The 13502-nt window shown below is 49.5% G+C and overlaps 1 protein-coding gene across 4 annotated transcripts; it reads right to left on the reverse strand.

Moving 5' to 3' along the window:
- Positions 1-3009: 3009 nt before the first annotated feature.
- On the reverse strand, positions 3010-8574 carry AMIGO1 (adhesion molecule with Ig like domain 1). 4 transcript variants are annotated; one of them, XM_063624497.1, is made up of 3 exons: positions 8261-8574; positions 6234-7840; positions 3010-4182 (listed from the first exon to the last, which is right to left on the reverse strand). In XM_063624497.1, the coding sequence occupies exon 2, from the start codon at positions 7751-7753 to the stop codon at positions 6272-6274; it is 1482 nt and encodes a 493-aa protein (XP_063480567.1). In that variant the 5' UTR covers positions 7754-7840; positions 8261-8574; the 3' UTR covers positions 3010-4182; positions 6234-6271. The 4 variants fall into 4 exon arrangements, with proteins under 4 accessions (XP_063480567.1, XP_063480566.1, XP_063480565.1 ...); XM_063624496.1 differs by having other exon boundaries at positions 3010-7840; positions 8426-8574; XM_063624495.1 differs by having other exon boundaries at positions 3010-7818.
- Positions 8575-13502: the final 4928 nt, after the last annotated feature.

The raw sequence follows: 13502 nt of genomic DNA on the forward strand, positions 1-13502 counted from the left end.
GAACAGCAAAACAGCAGTGCAGAGGCTTGAATACTCGTTTTTTATCTTAATTGTTTTTTCTGTTCTGGAATCCAGGAATGAAACACTAGTCAGGCATTGTGTGCAGAGCCGTAGCAGTTCTCACCAGCACTGCACAGAGAAGACAAGCTGAAAGGCAGAACTGCCCTGGAGGTGGTTTGAAGTAGCCCGTCTCCAGCATGGCACTGGGCTTAACCCCTTCATGTAGGCAGAAATTACCTCCAGTGAGGGGACCTTCCCCCTACCCACCCACTCAGGAGACTTGGCTAGTCACCAGATGCATCACAGAATAACAATCTCAGTTTATAATCCACCTGCTATTGCTAGGATTTCCCAGATGAGTTAACCTCTGTTGGAAGTAGATTAAGGAACGACATCAGGCTATTCAGTGGTATCTGAGGAGCCAACTCTGTCTCACTGAGTATACATGAGTGGCCCCCTAGCACCCCTATCTTTAAAGCAGATACCCAGTTATCTCATGGTGCTTTCTAAGGATGCTCAGTTCCACTCAGGCCCCCCAAAAGCAAACTATGACCAAGTGAGGGAGCAGTGGGAGGTGAGGGAAACGCAGCACAAAGTACAATCCAACTCCAGTAATTGCCAACCTGTATGTGTGCGCACATGCATGCACACACCAGGCTTGGAGGCAATGACTCCTGCCTAATGTATGCCAGTCTCACCTAATGTGTGCCAGTGCCAAAGGGCATCCAGAAGTCCCACTGCTGGGCTCCACGTCCTGGCTCACCGCAGGTTGGTTCTCTCAGGCCATTGTTCCAACCAGGGAGAGTAAACAAACTGACTAGATTGGAGGCCTCAGGGCAGGTCTAAGTGTCTTCACCATTTTGCATTTTCCACCTGAGAGTGTAGAAGCCTGATGAAGGGGCTTGACTGGCAGCTGCTTTAGCCTTCCTCTCTCAAGCCCCAGGAGAGGAAGCATCCAGCACAGGCTTACTGTGGCTAGACCAGAAAAGCCAACCGTCCCACTGCAGGGGTCTGAGTCTTTTCTGCTATGTGGGTGGGGAAAGTGAAGCTTCCCCACTGGTTTCCTGGGAGATACAAGATAAGTGGTGCAAGAAGTGCAAATGCAGAAAGGGAAGGAGTTGAGAGACTGGGGGGAAGAGAGGCCAGGTTAACCAGTCTTATCTATTATCAAAGAAAACTGTCATATTAGCCTCCTCCCTCCCTGCAAGTGCTACCTAAGAGGAGCCAGGGTAAGTGCTGCAAGGCATGGCAGACAAAATTGCACATCTTGGCCAGAATCTAAGGAACTTCTTGTAGTTGGGGGAGGTGGTGGGGAGGTGGTGAGGATGTGGGTGGTGGGTGGTGGGTGGGTGGGGGGTGTTGAAGAGATGCAGCCATGGACTTCCTTGGGCTTGGCACAGGCCAAAACAGAAGAGAGAACTCCAAGTAGTCCTCATCAGGCTTGCTCTCCTTATCAGCTTCATCCTGTGGGCCAAACTGTCAGCCATAGAAAAACTGCTTTGCAGATGAAAAACTATATAAATGCAGCATATGGGAGTGCTCTGACATCAACAGCTGTCATTTCACTGACTGCCAAGGTTGACTTGTCTGATGTGGCTGGTTGTGCAGTAGCTCCACCCCTCATCACCTTGGTTGTTCCTCCTGAAGTGAAAAACAACTTTCCAAATAGAGGAGGGCTGCCCTTCGGTCAAGACTTTAGGTAAGTATTCAAATTTGCATTCTTTTAATTTTTTTCCTTGTATCATTTCCTCTCCCTCTTTGGAATCTGCCACGACAACCCCCTTCTAGAATCACCAAGACAGTAGCCAAAGAATCAGCATGGTTAGAGTTTAGAATCCAGTACAATTTCTGGTAGGCTGAATCTGTACCAAAACGTAGGGACTGCATTTTTCCATTCCATGCAATGCCTAGGACACACTAAACTGTCAAGGAAGATTAACCTGCCCATTAGGTGAATATACTTTTAGCCTAAGATGGCTACCATTTACAACATGAAAATACTGATAATAAAAAAATTCTGTGAAAGTGAGCTGCTGCCCACCATTTTTTAAAACCCAATCCAAGCATTTGTTCCATGGTATGGTCAGCAGGCTTGATCCAGACTTTTAAGAGAACTTGGCAGGGAGGCAACCCTCTGCCCTAGGGATCCAGGAAGACTTCATTATCTACAAGCCTCAGCGAGCACCAGGTCATGGAATTTCTAAACTCTAAAGCTTCAGTGACATTTGAGAATCTTAGGGGTCAGCAAACTATGGTCTGTTGGTCAAACCAGCCCATTGCCTGGTTTTATGTGGCCTGTGAGCTAATAATAGTTTATATATATATATATATATATATATATTTTTTTTTTTTTTTTTGAGATGGAGTCTTGCTCTGTTGCCCAGGCTGAAGTGCAGTGGCACTATCTTGGCTCACTGCAAGCTCCGCCTCCCGGGTTCACCCCATTCTCCTGCTTCAGCCTCCCGAGTAGCTGGGAGTACAGGCGCCCGCCACCACGCCCGGCTAGTTTTTTGTATTTTTAGTGGAGACGGGGTTTCACCATGTTAGCCAAGATGGTCTCGATCTCCTGACCTTGTGATCCGCCCGTCTCGGCCTCCCAAAGTGCTGGGATTACAGGCGTGAGCCACCGCGCCTGGCCTAGTTTATATATTTTTTAATGGTTGGAAAAACTCAAAAGGCATGTTAAAATATGAAATTCAAATTTCAATGTCCATAAGTCAAATTTTTGGACCACAGCCACAGTCATTCATTTTTGTCCTGTCTGTGGCTACACTCAAGCTATAGCAGCACAGCTGAGTTGTAACAGAGACTGTGTGGTCTGCACAGCCTAAAATATTTACTATCTGGCTCGTTGGGGAAAATGTTTGCTGACCCCGGTCCATCTTAATGCCTAGATGTCTATTTCACCCATGTCCGTACAACAGCACTTAAAGATTTTCTTCCTAGATAGGCCACATCCTTCTGAGGTAGTGAACCCCACCCACAGGCTGAAAAAATAAACCAGTCAGATTGTGCCAGAACAGAGACTCAAGCCAGGTTTAATGATCATTGTCTAGTTTTCAGAGCCCAGAGGCTCCAAGATTTGCCAGCCTAGGTGTACACAAGTGGGAGGAATGGGGTCTTAGACATGGGAGGCCTGCTTGCTTTGTCAGCAGAGCTACAAGGAAGTACAGAGGTAAGAACACACAGAAAACTGGATCCATCTGCTTTGCTCTCCCCAGCTGGGGTGTACCCTCTCCTGGCCCCTTCCTTGGGCCCCATAAATACAAAAAAAAAAAAAAACAAAAACAAATAATTACACAGACAGATTGTAGAGCCCTGTCATACTCTGTCTCCAGGGACACCTGCTTCCTGGGAGACATGTCTGGTTTATGGGTGTGGGGTAGGGTAAGAGGAGGTGGTGATCTCTTGGCCTTTTCTTATACCCACACCTGGCAGTTTTCAACACAGGGTTCTAGTGTGCTTACATATGCTGATTACTCAATTCTCCAATTAAAAAGCTACCTTTGGGTTCTATCACCTGAAACCACGGGAAGAAGCGATTCAAATCTCTTGGTAGGGCAGCCAGGCACATCTACCAGGTGTCTCAAACTCAAGGCCAAACTAGTGGATATAGTCAGTAGACTTAAGAGCCACAGGGCCTTTCTTATTCCCTAAACTGGGTAGGAATTATGAAGAAAACGGCCCTCCCAGTCCTCAGGAGCTCCATCACGATGCCCCAGAGGGCCTGCTTCATTTAACGCTCACTTTAAAGATCTTCAGAGCCCTAGATGGTGCCGAGTGGGGAGACTGCAGCATGGAGATGAGATTTTCCCAGATTTCCTGATGAGTCTGAGGAGGGAAGTCCTGGTTCTTATAGCTCCAGTAACAAAATTCTCAGGAGTCTCTGGAATAAATCAAGACAACTTTTCTCTCCTGAGGACAGTTAACAGGAAGAGCAGCTCACAGCTGCTTAGCCCCTTGCCAGTTTCCTTCTGAGTCCTTCAATGACCTAGTTCTATCTTAATTGCTCATATATTGCTCATATATATAGTCTTCATGGGAGGTTTCTGAGGAGTCTGAAGAACCAGGTAGCTCCTTGCCACCCCTTCTCCCAAGGTCTTCAACCCATGGTTCTTCTAACTCCAGCCTGGGCAGAAAAGTGATTCAATGCCATGGAGATGTGGGTGGAGCTTCAGGGAGCTGAGAAATTAAAATACAGGAGTGTGTATTTGAAGAGGCTGGCATGGTCACTGTCTCTCCTAAAGGGGAATACAATTGTGTGCATGAAGTTGTGCACATTGGTGGAGACCATTCTGAGAGTGTCATTAATGGGGACTACAGATTCACTGTCCTGGTGGAAGTCAAGGTGCTGGTGTGCATGCATACCTATAAGCATGCATACCTATGAGCATGCAGGTACTTGAGGGAAATGCTGCACCTCTCTCTCAACAAAACTAGGTTACTAATAAAGGATGGACAGCAGTCTTGAGTTCCCAGGACCAGACAAGGGGAAGATGTTGACTCCCCTTCCCCAATCTTAATAGGAAGCTTAATAGTCAGGCCCTCCAAGCCCCTCACCCACAGGTAAATGACACCTCTTAGAATGTAAAAAGAGGTCAGAAATCTAGAGGATCTGGAGAACTTCCAATGGACCAGAAACGTGGGAGAGAAGAGACACTAAGAAAAACCAACATTGGAGAACATTTTCACCTTCACCCTGCTCATCCCCCGCCGAAGCTCAGAGCAGCCACTCACAGGGCATGCAGTATAGTCAAAGGGAAAGGTTAAAGGGATCAGTCATCTCCATACTCAAAGTATTCTGCAACCTTGGATGGAATGGAATGTTGAGCTCATTCTTCTTAAGTTCCTCTGGCCTCACAACCACAACTGCAAAGACCTCTCGATGGAGGAATGGGGTGGCAGAATTCCCTTTCTGAAAGTTTAGTACTACTGATTATTTCTGCTTCAGGATTGCCTGGAATCTGTGGAGAGGGCAGAACTCGAAGCTGCACTCCAAATTGCCATTCTGGGGTAGAGACCACCCAATTCCAACCCTTCTGATGTCAAAACCCCATGCTTTGACTTTGCAGCAGAGGTGATGCCTCTGAGAGGAGCAAGGCAACCTTGTCCACACAGAGGAGATATATACTGGATTTTCGCTATCGCCAAGCCTACTCTAAGCCAGCTGGGGCCAGGCTTTCTTGGACTCCTCCCTTTACAGAGCAGCATATTAGGGAAAATTCAGAATCCCACCTGAGCTTGATAAGGAGACTGGATGAAGAGATGGCATACATTGAGAATCAGGTAGGTCCAGCTGGATGCTACATAATAGAGGCTGATTTACCTTCATCCTTCTAGCGTGAAGTGGGCCCATGTACCACGTCTGTGGCAGGCATCCATAAAAGCTCTGCCTTCAGCAGCCCCTACTCTGGCCTGACACACAGATGCTGGGAATCAAATACTAACCAAAGGCTTCACCAACCAGGGAATTAGCCTATCTGGAGTTCACCCCCCATCTGCAAGTTTCGTGCTGGCACCTATGCTGTGACATGGACCCTTCAGTTCATGCTATACCCCTTTGTGCCATTGGTCCCAGGACAAGGCACGGATACCACATCCCACATTGCTGTCGTAACTAACAGGCAGCAGGCCAGGCTCCTGCAAAGATCCATCCACCCAGGGCACATCAGGAAAAAGGCTTTAATGCAAAGTCTTACAACAGCTTTGGGGAATTGTTACTGATTGAGGTCTCAGCCATTTCCTGACTCATTTTCCAAAGGTTTTCAACTTCCCCAGCTGTGAAGTTTGACTTCCTAAACAAAGAAGATACTACAGCTTTTCCCCAGTGTGGCTCCTGTGGAAGCTCCCCCAACACACACAACATCACAGGTGTGGGTGGGCAGAGATAGAAAAAAATTTTTTTTCTAAGTGTTTTTCTCTTAAGGAGCTAGGGATGGCCTCATGAAAGTTTAGGGAATCTGTTCTTCCCCTCACTCCTTCCTCATTCCCATCCAACTCAGACATGCTTCTCTTCCTCTACCACACTGAGAATTGGCAGGGCTTTGGGTACGGGTGTAGCATTTGCCTGAGGATTAATATACCCCCATTTGAAAATCGTGGCAGCCACACCCTGTTTGGGGTCTTGCTCTCTGTTGTACCTGGGACCAATTCCCTTGAGGTCAGGAGGAATCCATTCCCTTGGGCAGCCAGCCCTCTCTTCCATCCCCTCATATCCTTCAGGGGTGCATTACCTCTCCTGGGGCAGAATCTCCCCACCAACCCATCCTGCTCACACCACAATGGGCGTATCAGAGAAGACCGAGCTGACTGATTCTGGATCCGACATCCTCCGTTGGCCCTTGCCTGTGGCCTCAGGCACTGGCAGGGTGTTGCCTGGCTTGAGCTTGCCGTTTTGACCCTGCCCAGGTCCAGCAGGTTCCAGGAAAGCCACCCGCCGATCAAAACCATCATCTTTGTCCCCACCAGCCATAGGATCATGGTTGGGTGTGGTACTAAGCATGGAAGAGCTGAGGCTGTCTCCTTGATGGCTGGAAGGCTTCTCTACACCCCGGCACCAGCAGCGGCAAGGGGTAAGGTATAGGTATATGAGGACCAGGACCACACTAAGGATACAGCCCACTAGGGTGGTATAGGCTGTGTTGAGGGTGTCATGGTGTCCGTGCAAGGTGAAATTGTGCACTTTCAATTCCACAGACAGTGTCTCATTGAAAGTCTCTCCCATGGCATAGCAGGTATACACACCACCATCCTCAACCTGCACCTGCTGGAAAAGAAGACTGCCATCCTTAGACACACTCACTGTGCCATTGGTCACCTCATCTAGCACCCGTTCATTACTTGGTGTCACCCACACCTTGGTCATCCCTTGCTGCTTGGTGTCACACTTGATGATCAAGGTGTCACCCAGGTGGGCCTCCCAGGCACGCTCCTTGTACTCGCCACAGTTGAGGAAACTCAGGTTGAAGACATTGTGCAGCTTCTTGGAGTTCATGCAATACAGATCCTCTTGAAAGTCCATCACGGAGCTCAGCTGCCGATACTGCCAGTGTGAAAAAAGCTGGTAGAGCTCACAGTCGCAGTTCAGGGGGTTATTATGTAGGTACAGCCCATTCTTGATCCAGGCCGGCAGCTTCTGCAGGTCAGGCAGTGGCAAGTTCTTCAGCTTGTTAGAAGAGAGATCCAGGAGCGTTAGTTTGGGTAGCTTGGCTCCTTCCTTGACCAGTTCCAGAGGGAAGCGAGAGATCTGGTTCTGGCTCAAGTAGAGTTTCTGCAGCTGGGCCATGTCGTCGAAGGCGCACCGGTCCACTGCCATGATGTGGTTATTGTAGAGCAGCAGCACCTCCAGTACTTGCAGGTCACTGAACAGGAACTCATCCAGCGTACGCAGCTGGTTGGAGGAGAGGTCCAGGTAGCGCAGGTTGGGTACCGGGGAAAAGGCCTCAGAGGAGATGAAGTTCAGGTGGTTGTGGCTCAGCAGCAGAGAGTGCAGTTGGGTCAGGCGCGTGGGGGTCCACTCGGCCCGCAGGCGGCTCAGGTTGTTGTGGCTGAGGTCCAGTAGTGCTGTGTAACTGGGCAAGGAATGGGGCACATTGGGCAGCTGCTGCTTGGAGCAGCTGAGGATGTTGCTGGCGCACAAGCAGGCGGCAGGACAGCTAACCACGGCTCGGCCAGCTCTGGCCACCTCAAAAAGCAGCAGGGACAAGGACGGCAGCAGGAGCCAGAGGCCTCTCGGGTCACGGTGGGGGTGCATAGTGTCACTGGAGTGGGCGAGGAAGGCCACAAGGAAGATCTGGGAGGAGGTCACCCGGGCATGTTCTGGTGGGGTACGGAAGGGTCACTTGAGAGAAAGAGGATGGGTTTGTGGTCACCAAGGACTCCAGAGGGAAGGACACCCTCTCCCACTTCCCCTCCCACCCTTACTTCCACCCCCTTTGGGCTAGGAGAGAGAGATGCTGGGTAGTTTCCAGGCACTGTGCAGGCCGTGGGCTGTAAATATCGGCCGAAGAGGAGGTGGCCCGAAGGCCTACTGGGCTGGGGTCACAGGGGTGCAGGCTGCAGGTATGCACAGGATGGCAGGGACTGCTGGGAGTCACAGGGATGGCACGAGCAGGGTTTGGAGGTGGGGTCGGTGTGCCTTTTGGGAGGAGCTGAGGGAAGGTCAACAGGGCACCGGGCTGGGTAGGACGCGTCCGGTCGGGGTTGAGGGTCCCCGGGGCCTGTAGGGGCGGGCTCCCCCCGGGACCTCCGGTCACTGCACCTGCTCGGCGAGGACGTGTCTCAGCCCATGGCCGGTCTGGGAGCTCCGTCGCGGCCTCCCCTGGCGGCGCCTCACCGGCCGGCCTGTCACTGCTCCCGCCTTACGTAGGGGCCCGCGCCCGGCACCGTCGCCTCCCGGGGACTTGCGGGGCCCCCCTCCGCTCACCCTGCCACCGCCTCGACCGCTGAGCCCGCCGGAGCCCACCGACCGCGGCCGCTGCCTCCAGGTCCGCAGGCCTGGCGCGGATCGGTGCGGGGAGCCGGAGGCGCAGCGATCCGAGCGGAGGGAGCGGCGTGGGGGCAGCGAGCACCGCGCGCGCGCCCGTCGCCGCCGCTGGAGCCTCGGGGCGCGTGCGCGCGGCGGGGGCGGGGCGCACGTGCGTGTGTTTGTGTCGGAGCCGGCAGGGCGGACGCGCGCAGGGTCGTTCCCTCAACCAGCGAGCTCCGGACGCTGAGCTATAGACGAAAATTGGCAGGAAGGGCAGCACTGGCCCCTTAGGCTCCGCTATAACTTCCTCCATCCCCCATTCCCCCATCTCCCAGCACCCTTCTCGCCACACAGACCCGCTCTCAGGAAAAGTCTAACTAAAGTGAATTCGCTGCACCTACTCGGGCAAGAGGCGTCACATGTCTTTTAATTTAGCAAATTAAAGAAATCTGGCTCAGCTCCCGCCTGCCAATGTTGGCGGGAAATTCATTAGTCACATTCTGAGGTTCCCCCTCCCTCCTCTCTGTGGCTGTGGGGTCTCAAAAATTGGGGGAAGGGTTCCCCCCACCCCACCCCCGTCTTGGTGCTACTAGTTCATGACCCTTGAGGTACCACTGAAGGGCACAGCTCCTTAGCTTGCAAGCCAGCTGCGCAGGAGTGGGGGGAAAGGGGGTGTTTGGTGAGCCCAGGCCCCAGAACACCCCTTTACAGACACCTCATGCACCTCTCCCCACTCCACCTGCTACACACACACACACACACACACACACACACGGACTGCATACAAGCCAGGGACAATTTCCATTCCTGGAAACTCCGAAACCTTTCCCAGCCAGGAGGAAGTCATTCAGCCCTTAGGTCTGGCCACTTGCCTTCTTCCTAAACCAGTGCCAGCTCCCCACTCCCCTTATGGAGCAATTCCAACATAGTTTCTCTGTTACCTAATCCTCAAGATGAAGGCCAGTGGTGGAGGTGGAGGGGTTTCTTCTTTAGGGTGTTGAAGAAGCTGTTACTTGTGTATGTTGTTTGGGTTTGGGGGTGAGGAAAGAGAGATGCAGGAAGAAGAGCCCAGACCTTATCATTCAAGATGTTAGCTGTTCTTGAGATGGTGGACCATAAGCGAGAAATTACCTTTTTATTCTTTCCAGTCTCTTACAACAGCAAGACCAAGACTGAAATTAATGTCTCAGTAGATTAGCTTGCTAAGAGTTTTAAAAAGAAAGAATTTATGTCTGTCACACGTTTTACCATGAATTTTAGTGAATATATTATCTCTTCAAGGAGTATTAGCATGTTAATCTTATGCATAGTGTGAAAAGGTCTTTCTGTAAGGTGCAGTGGCTCACACCTGTAATCCCAGCACTTTGGGAGGCTGAGGCAGGAGGATTGCTTGAGCCCAGGAGTTCGAGAGCAGCCTGGGCAACATGGTGAGACTCTGTCTCTTAAAAAAAATAGGCATGGTGGCACGCACCTGTGGTGCCCACTACTTGAGAGGCTGAGGTTAGAGGATCACTTGAGCCCTGGAGGTCAAGGCTGCAGTGAGCCATGTTTGTGTCACTGCATTCCAGCCTGGGTGACAGAGCAAGATCCTGTCTTAAAAAAAAAAAAAAAGAAAAGTAAAAAAGAAAGAAAAAAAAGAGAAAGATGTTCTGTTCATTTCAGGCATCATTGAAAAGATGAGGAGGGTAATCTTTTTGGAGGACAAGGTGTGAAGAATCTTGAAATCACATTGCATCAGTTATCTATTGTTGCATAATCACATTACCCCAAAACTTGGTGACTTCCTACAACAATATACATTTATTGCCTTTCACGGTGTCTGTTGGCCAGATTCAAGAGCAGTTTGGTGGACAGTTCTGGCTTGGCAGTTTCTCATGCAGTTATATGTTAGATGGAGCTACAGTCATTAGAAGGCTTCACTGGGGCCATAGAGGCTCACTTAAATTCATGTGGCTGGCTGTTGGCAGGAAACCTCTATTCTTATCCATAAAGGTCTCTCCACAAGACAGCTTGAGTATCCTCACAACACAGTAGCTGACTTCCCTCACAGCAAGAGATGCAAGAGACAGCAAGACAGAAGTCACAGTGATCTGGCTCTTTGAAGTGATGGATATCACCTCCACTTTGGTCACATATGCAATTCCTGATTCAATATGGAAGAACTACATGAGGGCACAAATACTAGGAAGAGAGGATCACTGGGACCATCTTGGAGGCTGGCTATCACACACATCATCTCTGAAGTTACATTTTTAAATTTTGAAAATTTTCAAACATACACAAAAGTAAATAGTACAATGAACTCCCATATACCCATCACCCATTTCAATAATTATTAAAGAAATGTCATCATTTTATTTTGTACAAATATTCCTGAGAAACATATGCTCCTCTCACCCCACCCCTCATCTCCACATTACATGCTTTCTTTTCACCCCAGTGTTGTTCCAGGCTCTCTCCTCTCCCTTTCCTCTTTATTTTTATTTTATTTTAGACAGAGTTTCGCTGTTGTCACCCAGGCTGCAGTGTTGTGGCGCGATCTTGGCTCACTGCAACCTCCGCCTCCTGAGTTCAAGTGATTCTCCTGCCTCAGCCTCCCAAGTAGCTGGGATTACGGACGCCTACTACCATGCCCAGCTAATTTTTATATTTTTAGTAATGACAGAGTTTCACCATGTTGGCCAGGCTGGGCTCGAACTCCTGACCTCAGGTAATCTGCCCACCTCGGCCTCCCAAAGTGCTGGAATTACAGGTGTAAGCCACCGTGCCTGGCCTCCCTTTCCTCTTTCTGCTATGTCCAAGGCGTGGGAGAGAGACAGAAAGAAAAAGGCCCCTTATGATGGATACCAGTTTCCAGAGTGGGTGTCTACAATTTGGAAGGGTCACCACAGATATGTTCCTCAATCAGTCTCTTTTTTCAGCTAATCCATATCCTTTTAAAAGTAATCATTTTGGGCCGGGCGCGATGGCTCACGCCTGTAATCCCAGCACTTTGGGAGGCCGAGGTGGGCGGATCACAAGGTCAGGAGATCGAGACCATCCTTGCTAACGCGGTGAAACCCCGTCTCTACTAAAAATACAAAAAATTAGCCGGGCATAGTGGCGGGCGCCTGTAGTCCCAGCTATTCGGGAGGCTGAGGCAGGAGAATGGCGTGAACTCGGGAGGCGGAGCTTGCAGTGAGCAGATATCGCGCCACTGCACTCCAGCCTGGGCGACAGAGCAAGACTTTGTCTCAAAAAAAAAAAAAAAAAGTAATCATTTTGGCTGGGTGCGGTGGCTCACCCCTGTAATTCCAGCACTTTGGGAGGCTGAGGCAGGCAGATCACATGAAGCAGGAGTTCGAAACCAGCCTGGCCAATATGACGAAACCCCGTCTCTACTAAAAATACAAAAATTAGCCCGGCGTGATGACACACCTATAATCCCAGCTACTCAGGAGGCTGAGGCACGAGAATTGCTTGAACCTGGGAGGCAGAGGTTTCAGTGAGCCGAAATCATGTCACTGCACTCCAGCCTGGGCAACAGAGCAAGACTCTGTCTCCAAAAAAAATTTAAAAATTTAAATATTTTAAGTATTCTTATATTTTGTGGAGATCCCAATAGTATTACTCATATCAGCAACTTCGTATTTTTTTGGATGTCTCCAAAGGGGGGGGGCCTCTAAAAATTAGGCTATTTTGGGGGTGGGTAGCAATAAAGATGAGTCTTTTGTTATGAATTGCTTAAATGGTTAACATTTTAGCCCTCACCACTAGGTTGAGCCCCCCCCCCCGCCGCTTTTTTTTTTTTTGAGACAAAGTCTTGCTCTGTCTCCAGGCTGGAGTGCAGTGGTGCGATCTTGGCTCACTGCAACCTCCGCCTCCTGGGTTCAAGTGATTCCTCTGGCTCAGCCTCCTGAGTAGCTGGGACTATAGGCACAGGCCACCATGCCCAGCTAATTTTTTGTATTTTTAGTACAGACGGGGTTTCACCATGTTGGCCAGTGTTGTCTTGATCTCCTGACCTCCTGGACCTCCCAAAGTGCTGGGATTACAGGCGTGAGCCACCGCGCCTGGCCGGATCGAGCCCTTTCTATATCTAGCAGTTCACTCACAGTTCCATGTTTGGTTTGTTCCTGAAAGTGCTCACTCTTGAGAATTCCTTTTGCCATCCTTCTGCCCCCACCTCCATAAACCATCAATCATTTCACTGACCTTTTAACCTTTTAAAATGCTCACACATTGATTTACTCAATGTCCAGGAGGCAAACACTCCCTCTGTTTAGACAACCGGCATCGGAGTCCCTTTTTCCAGTCTTTTCTCTTTCCACCTCAACTCTGCACACTTCCTGGAAGCTCCACTTGATCTGCAGAAACCACAAGAATGTACATACCAACTAGGGGCAGCTGAGGGCTCACTGATGTAGGTGAAGCATGCCATGGGCACCTATCCATGTCCCGGGCTCTTCAGGTTTGTCAAACAAATCTGAAGGCATCTGCTTAATCTATAGCTCATGCACTACAGTCAGGACTATCCTGCCACCAAAGTGGTGATCATTCTAGATGGCTAAGTCATGAACATTCTCTTGACTTTTAACACTTACATATGGACATCTCAAAATAACTCTGCACTGGGTCATCATCAGATAGCTGTGTCTTTGAAGTATGGCTGAACAATAAATTCATGGTTCAAAATGTTATTTTAGCCCTTAGGGATGGAGTTCACCACCATAGTCCACCTACAGCTGACCCGATATCCCAAAGATGGAAGACTGTAGTTCCAAGGCCTTGTTACAAGTAAGACTACCTTGGAGCTCCTGCCATGGGGGCCTGGATAACCAGGAAGTCCTCCAAAAGGAATCTTTTATTTTTTTCATTAAGAAGTTTTGTCATAAGTGTGAAAATATTTTCTTTTCCTGTACATGCAACCCTCTCTTTTGATTTCTAAAGGCTTTATATCTAAAATTAAATCCTAGCTAATGTTGAGACTTCTAAGCTAATTTTCATATATGATTTTTTTTTTTTTTTTTGAGACAAAGTCTCACTCTGTCACCCA

The sequence above is a fragment of the Symphalangus syndactylus genome, chromosome 12 (genome assembly GCF_028878055.3).
Source record: "Symphalangus syndactylus isolate Jambi chromosome 12, NHGRI_mSymSyn1-v2.1_pri, whole genome shotgun sequence".
NCBI lineage: Eukaryota > Metazoa > Chordata > Mammalia > Primates > Hylobatidae > Symphalangus > Symphalangus syndactylus.

Bases quoted from the DNA above. Each gene is read 5' to 3' on its own strand.
- AMIGO1 (XM_063624496.1), bottom strand. From the start codon at position 7,753: ATGCACCCCCACCGTGACCCGAGAGGCCTCTGGCTCCTGCTGCCGTCC.